Source organism: Pseudonaja textilis, chromosome 1, assembly GCF_049901715.1.
Source record: "Pseudonaja textilis isolate UNSWEBS1 chromosome 1, rPseTex1.2, whole genome shotgun sequence".
Lineage (NCBI taxonomy): Eukaryota > Metazoa > Chordata > Lepidosauria > Squamata > Elapidae > Pseudonaja > Pseudonaja textilis.
Genome location: NC_141990.1, coordinates 331,638,129 through 331,648,955, shown reverse-complemented (window position 1 = coordinate 331,648,955; position 10,827 = coordinate 331,638,129). Strand labels below are relative to the sequence as shown.

Sequence of the window (10,827 nt, the reverse complement as noted above, 5' to 3'; positions counted from 1 at the left end):
CCCAAAGATTCTTTTCTGTCACAAACTCCTCTAGTATATATAAATCCACAATAAATGGCTATCAAGTGGAGAACAGAATTTATCTATTCTCAGTAAGGGTTCTCTTCTCCCAGAATTTGTAACAGAATTCACTGAATCTGGAAACAGGAGTGGGCATTTTCAAAATATGGTAGGGCAAGAACAGACATTATTTTAATAATAACACTAATGGATAGGAAACTTTCTCCTTAATTAAGAGACAATTCAAAAGAGCATAGAAGTCATCAGCTCACAGATAAATGGTGGCTGGAAACCAGATATTGTATGTGTTCCATTGGCTCTTTTTTTTGGAATTAACCTAATTAATGAGACTGAAAATCTACCTTTTTTATTTGGGAGTTGGTGTTTTGACAAGAGATTTCAAAAAGTGCCTCAGAGGTCTTTTTAAAGTCTCCATGGGCCTTTAGGATGAAATGAATGTTTACTTCTAGTTCCTAAACACCCCAAAATAACAGAATTTTAGTAACTCTTTAAAAAGTGGTTTGGAAAAGATCAATTCTTTATCATAAACCAAACTGGGAGTGATTTTATTTAAGGGTGGAATATAAACATTTTGAAACAACAGTATTTGATGACACAAAAAACTTCACCCACAATAAATCAACCAGTCCAAGGACTTGTGCACTGTTTTTGTTAAAATGGAATAACATCACAAACCCTTTGATACACAATTCCTTACTGTGTTTCCTTCTCTTCTTCAATATATTGTCAAAATTTGCTGAAGGGATGCTGTAGAGAAAAGGGGAAACTTGCATTTTCCAACAAAATCATGGGATTCTTGTCAAAAACAAGGAAGTTTTGAATGAGAAGAAGAAATATAAAGAAAATGTTGTCTCCTTTCACATACCAAATCATAAGCCAAATGTGGTATGCTTGCTTTTGATTTAAGGTCATTTCCAATCCAAGAGACAGGCTTGATTTTTAGGCTTCATGACAGGAATGTTCTTTCAAAAAGTAATAGGCAAAGCCAGGGGAAAAACGAAATAACATTGACTTGGCTTTGTATTCAATTAAAATTAAGCACAGTTAGAATAGATACCTTCCAGACATGTGTCTAATAATTTTCCCTTCACATTAAAATTTCCACTTTGGTTAAGACTTCTAGAAGTCTCTGTTGACCACAGCAGGCTTAATTGCCTGTGTGTAACTTGAGAGCCCCAGGATGGCTTAACCACCATATGATGTATGAACTTAGCCTTTGTTATATTAGTATCCAGCTCGCACATTCATGCACAGAGTGCATTCACTCAGAAAAGTACTCCTAAGCACATGCCTATGCAGTATCTCACGAACACCTTATATATATCCAATGCTTAAAAATACTCATGGAAGAACTCTTAAAGATGCCTTTTTGCTATTCATTTTTTCCTCCAAAGCATCCCCTTCCAATGTTTTCTTGCTTTTCAACCATTCTGGGATGGCAAAAAACTGCAGGAAATGTTTTCCATGGCAACCAATGATGTCACACTCCACTTGCCACTAGCTGTGGAACAGCCTGACTTAAGAAAGAGGTGGGTATAGCCTGAACAATCCTCATCTCAGATTCCATGCATGGCTTGTCTACACCCAGAATGGCCTGAAGTTCCAAGCCAAGAAGCAAATGTATTAATTCTGGGAATAACCAACCATTGTACCTCCATCTTCTTGCATTATCTCGATTCAAGGCTACTAGTTATGACGTCTAAAACGAACCTCTCTATTCAACACCAGTTGACTTTAGAGTCAAATGGTGACAACAGTTTCTTTCTGTGGTCTGGGGGCTTCTGAATAGCAGCAAGTTGGCCATTGTGGACTTGGATTGGAAAATTGTGAAAGAGGGGGAGGAGAAGGAAGAAGAAGTAAGAAGAAGTAAGAAAAAGAAGGAGGAGGAGGAGGAGAGGAGAGGAGGAAGAAGAAGAAGAAGAAGAAGAAGAAGAAGAAGAAGAAGAAGAAGAAGAAGAAGAAGAAGAAGAAGAAGAAGAAGAAGAAGAAGAAGAAGAAGAAGAAGGAGGAGGAGGAGGAGGAGAAGAAGAAGAATCTGATAACAGATCTGAAGGAGTCCCTCAACAAAGCTAATGTCTGAACATCAGTTCCTCTCTGAGAAACAGTAGAGTATCTCCCTCCTTGGTCTGTGAGCTTCCCAGAAGTGTCTGTTCAACCAAGGTAGAAAGAAAGATGCTCAACTAGAGGGAGATTTTGGGAAGGCAGAGAGAAAGAAAAGAGACAAGAGTATAATTTGGGCAAAACCTTTCCTACTTTCACCAACTCTTACATGATTGTGGACATCTTCGCTTGCAACCTCCACCCAGATTTGAAAAACACAAAAGAGGACAAAGGACCCTGGTTTTCTTCTTTGCTCACTGCTCTCAGGCTCATGTTTCTGTCTTGTGGCTGAGATTGGTCTCTCCATGACAGGCAAAATGTCACTGAAGCCCTTGAAGCTTTGATCTCTGAGGTCCCCCCAGGACTCTCAGCCAAGCAGTGAGGCACGTGAAATGCCAAGAGAAATTTCTGTCACTCTCCCACGAGTTAAATCAGGCAGGAGAGGGTGCAGAGGGGAACCGTCTGCCTTGTGCTCCTAGGAGCTGCCAAGACCAATAACAGCAGGACTCTGCCCTTAAGGTAACTCAGTGGAAACAGCTTGCTTAACCCTTGCAGAGCACTTTCTCGGTGACCAAAACTGCCTTGGTGGGTGATGAGAGCAAAAATTCCTGTCTTCTCCAGAGCAGGCAGGAAGGGGATGGTTTTTGCCCCCAATTTATTTGGGGAGAAGATACAAAGGGGTTTACTTATTGCCTTTACTCTGAGGGCTTATCAACCATGACCTAGATCAGGGGTGTCAAACTCACGGCCTGCGGGCCAGATGCATCACGTGCTGGCCCTGCCCCCACCCAGTTTAGCAAAGGGAGAAAATATGTCACGTGATGCCGCCATGACTACGTGAGTTTGACACTCCTGATCGAGGTCATGGTTGCTCCCAAAGTGCTTTTTCAAAAGGCATCTGGACTTTCTTAGTTTCTTTTTTTCCCCTGAAAATGTTTCACTTCTCATCCAACAAGCTTCTTGGATGAGAAGCAAAACATTTTCAAGGGAAAAACCAAGAAAGTCCAGTTGCCTTTTGGAAAAGCACTGTTGGGACTTCACCCTGAGTAAGAACAACGCATTTAACAAGGATAGTTGGCTTAAATTCAGAAGCAGTCTGCCTGTGATCAGTTATTGCTTTAGATGCCTGGTGGAGAGAAAAAGGAAGGCAAGCAGTGGTGGGATTCAAATTTTTTTACTACTAGTTCTGCGGGCGTGGCTTGATGGACGTGGCAGGGGAAGGATACTGTAAAATCTCCATTCCCTCCCCACCCCACTAACCTGCTTTCCAGTTCCGTTCTCCTGTGCAGGGCAACCAAAGAAGAATAGATGGGGGCGGGGCCAGTCCGAGGTGGTATTTGCTGGTTCTTCGAATTACTGAAAATGACCACTACCGGTTCTCCAGACCTGGTCAGAACCGGCTGAATACCACCTCTGGAGCCAAGTGGCAGAAAGAAGAGAAAGGGAAGAAAGAGAATGTGATAATCCCACTCATATTCATCATTAACTTCACCCAACAGTATGGAGTTTTTGACAGATAAATCATGAACGGTATGCTTTAGGGCAGCGCTCCTGAACCTTTTTGGCACCAGGGATGGGTTTCGTGGAAGACAATTTTTCCATGGGCCAGGGGAAAGGGTATGGATGAGGAGGAATGTGAAACCTAGATCCCACACAGTTTTGCCCATAGCTCACTTCCAGCTGCGTGACCCAGTTCCTAGCAGGCCACAGATGCGGCCTGGGGGTTGAGGATCTCTGCTATATGGTATCTTGCCTGAGCAAATCTATATGGGCACTAGATGGCAGCAAAGAGGTGTAATTATCTGTATTTCTCCTCTGGATCTCTTAGTCTAGTTATGGTAAATAAACACCGCTTTTCAATGAATGTAGCCTTTGAGGGGGAAAAAATAAGTTCCCATGTTGATTGACTATGGAAGCTTAGTTGTTTGTTTACAGATGTTTTATCACCCAACTAGGCAACATCATCAGTGCGCTGACTGACTAGCAGAAGGAGATTCCCATCACTTCAGGGGAAAGAAGTTTTCAAATGTAGGCTATCATGTCTCACATTTTTGTCACAAATATGCAAAGTAGATTAGCTAAACTTTCCCAAACTGGGCCTTTTCTGATACATTTGGACCATAGCTTCCAAAAATCCCAACCAGAGAGGTGCCCAGCATGCATATAAAGCACAAATCTGGGATCTAAACCTGAGACCCTTCGGCCATTGTTACTGTCAAACATTTTAGCCATGCTTGCTATACCATCCCACTGGCCCCGTGGATCTTCCGGTTTTCTATCCCAGGAGTCTCCAAACTTGGCAACTTTTAAGATTTGTGGACTTCAACTCCCAGAATTCCCCAGCCAGCATGCAACCATTAACACTGATGATGTTACCTAATTTGAAACTCATTATCACATTCTCTTTCATTCCTTTCATCTTTCTGGCTACATTTCTCCTAGAGGTGGTACTCAACTGTTCTGACCAGGTCCTGGAGAACTGGCAGATTTGCTTCAGTGTTGGAAGAACGGGCAATACCACCTGGTCGGACTGGCTGCTTCAGGATCTATTCTGATGGCTTTGCCTCAAGCCATCTGTCGTTCTAAACTCAGGAGCAAGTGGAACTGGAAAGCAGGTTTTAATTAATGCAGGCTCTCTCCAAGGCCTTTGTCTCTCATGCCCTGGTCATCTCCTGTTTGGACTACTGCAACGCACTCTACATGGGGCTATCCTTGAAGATATTTGGATGCTACAGCTGGCATAGAATGCAGCAGTGTGCACCGTTCTTGGAGCTCCTAGAATAGTGGTGGGATTCATTTTTTTTAACTACTGGTTCTGTGGGCGTGGCTTGGCTTGATGGGTGTGGCTTGGTGGGCATGGCAGGGGAAAGTTACTGCAAAATGCCATCTGTTAATCTGTTAAAATCCCATTCCCACCCCATTTATGTATTTGTTCCTTTCTTATCTACTTTTTGTTAACTTTTAACCTTTTTCATTTTTAATGTCTTCAACACGCTCAGGGTTTTACATGGTTGTTTTATGACACGGTGAGCCACCCAAAGTCATTCGACAGTGGGATGGGCGGCATAATAATGTAATAAATAAGGAAACATGCATTTCTGGAGCTACATCATTTAGCCTGATTTTAGCTTTTTCACAGCAGTTCTGATTATCCAGTTTCAGTTATCGAAAGTTATTGGCATTTAAAAATATTGCTGAATATGCAGTTTCAGGCCCCTGCCTGCATTTTTTTGGGGGGGGGGGAGCTTTAAATGAACAAAGAGTAAATGATTGAAAAAGATCTATTCCTGGTGAATATTTACAGAGCAAATACTTTGATGACTTAGGGGTCTCCAACCTTGGCAAATTTAAGACTTGTGGACTTCAACTCCACAAGGGTTGAAGTCCACAAGTCTTAAAGTTGCCAAGGTTGGAGACCCCTGACTTAGGACGTTAAACAAAGGGACCTTATAGGTCATCTAGTCCAACCCCTCACATTAAGAAGAAGGGATTCTTCTTAATGTACTAGCCACTTCCTCCTGAGTGAGATGCTTCCTGGGGCACCAGGCCAATTAGCAGAGTCAGGTGTCCAGGCCCTTTTGGAAGGCCAAGAAAGTGAGGAGGAGGCAGGTCTCACCTTGAGGGTCATTATATTCCAAAGGGGCGGGATTCACGTCAAAAAAGACTCTTCTCAAATAGTGGATAACAGAGAGTATTTGGAGATGGCTCAGTCGTCCCCACCACCACCTTAACTGAAGCGGCCAAATCTTCTCTATTTCGCCGCTGCCCGAGAAACACCGGAATTTGAGCCAAATTCTCAAAGCCGCTAAGAAACCAGGAATTTCCTTCCCGTTCCTCCAGAATTCCAGCATGTTTCTCGTCTTAAGGGTGGATCGCCACAACATTCCCTGCGCTTCTGTGTTTTCTGTGGATTTTTTTTCTTCTTCTATCCACTTCGAGGCGTGTTCTTCATTACGGCGCAGCCCCGATGGGGAGCCCCATAAAAAGCAGGACGCGGCAGAAAGCCACCGAGGGTTTCGAGGCAGCCGGAGGCACCCCGATCCCGCTTGCCCAACGCAGGAGCAGATCGGGCGGGGGATGAAGCGGAAAGAAAGAGGACCGAGTTGCTTCTTTTTTTTTCGCTGCAGCTCACTAGCGCCCCTTACCGTCAGTCGTTGGGAAGGTCCAGCCGGCACGAAACACGCCCCGCTTTTTTTTTTTTTTTTGCTTTTTTGCAACCTTGCTCCGCCGAGCTCTTCCCGGCGAAAAGATGCCCACGCTGGTGTGGACGCACTCGCCCATCCAGTCACCTTCTCAGTGCCTTCCTTGCACACTCACCTTCTGCTGCCTCCCTCCGCGCCCCGACAATCAATTGGGCTCCCTCCCTGAAGCATACCCTGCAAAGCGCAGCAGATCGGTGTGTGCAAGAGAAAAGAGACAAGGAGATCTGCTGGCGCGCCTCGTGGTCTTTCCGCTAGGAACCGAGGGAGATCCTTCCCTCCCCGGCGTATCCTGCAACAGGGTTCCGGTTTTCTTAGCTTCTGCCCCATCCGTACCTGCCCGCGATGGATCTCCACTCCCCACCCTCCTCACCTGCAGCCCTCGGCGCCTCAAGATGCTGGATTCGTCCATGCTGCCTCCTCTTCCTGTTCCTCCTCCTCCTCCTCCATGCCTCTTCGAGCTCGTCCGCAGGGTGGAAAGGGGTCCCGACGCTTGGAGGAGAGGCCGGACCGTGCGGGAGGCGGAAATCCCCCGGCCTGCATTGGCTGGTGGGGAATCAGCTGATCTGATCTTTCCCTTGTGGAGAAAGCGAGACTTGGAGCTGCCGGCAAGGGGGTGGGGGGACAGAGGCAGAGACAGGCTCGAGGCAGCCGTAGGGATAGAGAACTGAGATTGCCAAGGATCCCTGCAATCAGAATAGAGATGGAAGGGACCTTGGAGGTCTTCTAGTCCAACCCCCTGCTCAAGCGGGAGACCCCATTCCATTTCAGACATGTGGCTGTCCGGTCTCTTCTTAAAAGCCTCGGGTGATGAAGCACCCACAACTTCCGAAGGCAAGCTGTTCCACTGGTTAATTGCTCTCACTGTGAGGAAATTTCTCCTTAATTCCAGGTTGCTGTCTCCTGGATTAGTCTCCATCCATTGTTTCTTGCCCTGCCCTAATAAGTTGGCCCCTTCTTCTTTGGGATGGCCCCTCAAATACTGGAAGACTGCTATCACGGTCATCCCTAGTCCTTCTTTTCTCTAGACGGGCCATACCCAATTCCTGCAACTGTTCTTCATCTGTTTCAGCCTCCAGTCCCTTAATCATCCTTGTTGCTCTTCTCTGCACTTTTTCCAAAGTCTCAACATCTTTTTTGTAATGTGGTGACCAAATCTGGATGCAGTTTTCCAGGCATGGCCTGACCAAGACTTTGTTAAAGCGGTGCTGATACTTCATGTAATTTTGATTCTGTGCCTCTGTTTATGCAACCAAGGATCACATTTGCTTTTTCAGCTGCCGCCGCACACTGCTGGCTCATATTTAAGTGATCGTTCACCCGACTGGTGTAAGATCTCTCTCACAGTTACTGTTTTCGAAAGAGGCAGAATCAGACCAGGGTGATTCTCCCCAAATAAGAGCTGCTGGTGCCCTGACTGCAATCTCAGGGACCCCTCAGTTGACCAATCCTTCCTGCCTCTCTTGCAACAGAAGCGTGAGAATAACCCAATTCATTGTGCACAATACAGGTAGGCCTCAACTTTTGACCACAATGGAGCGCAAAATTTCTATTCCTAAGCAAGACAGTTGCGCCCCATTTGATGACCTCTCTTGCCAGAGTTGTTAAGTGAATCACTGCAGTTGTTAAATTAGTACCACAGTTGTTAAGTGAATCTGGTTTCCCCATTAACTTTGCTCGTCAGAAAGTCGCAAAAGGTGATCACGTGACTCTGGGACACTACAACTGTCACAAATATAAGCCAATTGCCAAGCATATGAATTTTGGATCACGTGACCCTGGGGATGCTGCAACAACTGTCGTAAGTGTGAAACATGGTCAGACGTCACTTTTTTCAGTGCCTCTGCATCTTTGAATGTTCACTGAACAAATGCAATACAGGGCTACCTCTATAGCTTTCATTGTGTCACTAGCCAATATATCAGAATCTGAATCTGATGGTTTGAGATTACAGTTTCTAATATTTTAAGACAGCATAGCCAATGAGAATTGCAGCCTGAATACAGATGAAGGGCAGTAAAAGGGGGGGAAGCTGGTTAGATTCTTGGGGAGCTGGCTTAGCAAAAAGCAGTTTCAGTTTCCATCTCAAAAGCCATCATTTTGAGGAAACCTCTGCCTTCTGAGGTCTATCGGATTAAACTTGAGCTACACATTGGTCTTTCAAGTAGCCTGCTGGAAAAGGCAATTCCTCCCCCTCCCCAAATTGTCAGCTCAGGCCAGAACCCAAGTTTGTTTAAGTTGTTGCTCATTCATTCAGCTATTTCTCATTTTTGTGACATCGTTTCCCCAAATCAGTAACTATTTTACTAAGTTCTCATAAGCGCCTCCTTGAGTCACCAGCCATAGTTCTTTCCCCACCTTTCTGTTGGATTCGTTTTCAGTGGCTTTACATTTTTCCAAGCAAAAGAATCTCCTCCAGTGACTTTTGCCTTTGTTTTCTGTGTCCAAAGTAACGAAGCTTTAGCTTTGGTCTTAGTGCTTCCAGTAAGCAGTCTAGTTTTGCTTAATTCAGTATTTATCCAGGGGTGGGCTTCAAATAATTTAACAACTGGTTCTCTGCCTGTTGCTGGCTGGGTGTGGCCATGGGGGTCATGGCCTAGTCAGCCTCCTGCACCACTCTGGGAGCAAAAACGGGCTGCAGGGGGGCCGTTTTCACCCTCCCTGGGCTCCGGAGGCTCTCTTCTGGGAGGCCCATTTTTCACCCTCCCTGAACCTCCACACAGGCCCTGCACTTACCTGCAATCCAAAATGGACCACATGGGGACTCCAGGGAGGGGCAGGGTGGGCAGGGCCAGCCAGGGGTGGGATTTGCCAGTTCGCTGAACTGGCCATAAAATTAACAACCGGTTCGCCTGAACCGGTGCGAACCGGTAGCAACCCACAGCTGTATTTATGTATTTATTGTACTTATAAACCTTCCCAATCAGTGTACAACAAAATAAAAACACTCTGGATACTGTACAGGAAAAACAAATCAGACATTATTTGTTCTTATCCATCAAATATAGTCTCCAAAATTTCCTAGCCCCACAAAATCCTAGAAACCTGGAGACTGTGAATTCCAGTCCCACCTTAGGTATGAAAGCCAATTGTGTGACTTTGGGCACTAGTCAGTGTCACTCTCAGTCTGAAACCAGCACTAATTCTTTTTCATGTAGTTTTTCTATGGATCCAGCTTTCCAGCCTTACGTTACAATAAAAGACAACAACCAATAACCTTGATAATACATGCCTTTTTGGTAGGTAAAATGTCTCCGCAGTGCACTTGATTACAATTTTCATAGTCTCCCAAGTAATAGATGTGTTTTTATTTCATAATCACAGTTGCCATTCCTGTCCATTTTTGAAGCTAAGTTTCTACTACTTCCTGCTAACTGTACTCGGTTGATGTTTTCAATTGACATAATAGAACATAGTAGATTAACCAGCCAACAGTCTTTCTTTACCTTCAACAAGAGATTTCTTGGATCTTCCTTGCCTTTAGCTCCATGATGGCGAACCTATGGCACGTGTGCCACAGGTGGCACGCAGAGCCATTTATGCGGGCACGTGAGCCCCAGCCAAACATACCTGCACTGCACATGCGCACACCTCCCAGCTAATATTTAGCCTGTCTGAGGCTGTTTTTGCCCTCCTGGAGGTTTGAGGTAAGCCTCTGCAGCCTCGGGAGGCCAAAAAACAGGCCTTCCGTAAATACCAGAAGTGCCCATTTTCAGCCTTCGGAGGGCCTATTTTCAGCCTCCTGAGGCTCCAGAGGCTTCCCTCAATCCTCTGGGAGGGCGAAAATGGCCTCCCCCAGACTCCAGAGGAGGCTGAAAATGGGCACTTCTGGTATTTCTGGAAGGCCTGTTTTTCAGCCTCCCGAGGCTGCAGAGGCTTCCCTCGAGCCACCGGAAGGGTGAAAACGGCCTCAAACGGGCTGAAAATCAGCTGGGAGGCACACACATGCGCAGTGCAAGTAAGGGGGCGGGGGTGTTGCATGTGCATGTGCAGGGAGGCGGGGTGTACTGCATTGTGCAGGGGGCCGGCGTGCACACTTTCAGCACACCACAAGAAAAAGGTTCACCATCATTGCTTTAGCTGTTCAAGTGGTATCATAGCATTTCTGAGGTTGCTGCTGATGTGTCTCCTGGAAGTTTTAATTTCAGTGGCTTGTAGTTCAGCCTTTTTTATTATAATATATTCTTCATGTATTAAATTAGTAAATGGGTGTTATACAACCCTACACTCCTTTCTCAGTTTGAAATGTTTAATTTCTCCATATTCTTAGTCTCCAGTGGGCAAAGGATCAAAGGAGTTTGGCATCAGCTTTTTTTTTTTTTTTGTAAATTTTATTTGAGCTTTCACAAAAAGAAAGAAACACAATTAAAACATCTTTTTTGAAAGCAGCATAATCCCGGGTTACATTTCTTCATGCAGACACAATTTCAGATTCATGCTCATTTTTATATTCTATTCCATATCTTATTGCAATTTTACATTTTCTACATAGCTTTTCCCCTCTTTT

The 10,827-nt window shown here is 45.1% G+C and overlaps 1 protein-coding gene across 1 annotated transcript in view; it reads right to left on the bottom strand.

Annotated features, from left to right (window-relative positions):
• MAST3 (microtubule associated serine/threonine kinase 3) overlaps nt 1-6,829 on the bottom strand; it is a 75,777-nt gene extending 68,948 nt beyond the window's left edge. The window contains exon 1 of the mRNA XM_087922867.1: nt 6,694-6,829. Coding sequence (XP_087778993.1) covers nt 6,694-6,732 — 39 coding nt within the window. The 5' untranslated portion in view covers nt 6,733-6,829. The remainder of the gene's footprint in view (nt 1-6,693) is intronic.
• Between the last annotated feature and the right edge of the window lie 3,998 nt (nt 6,830-10,827).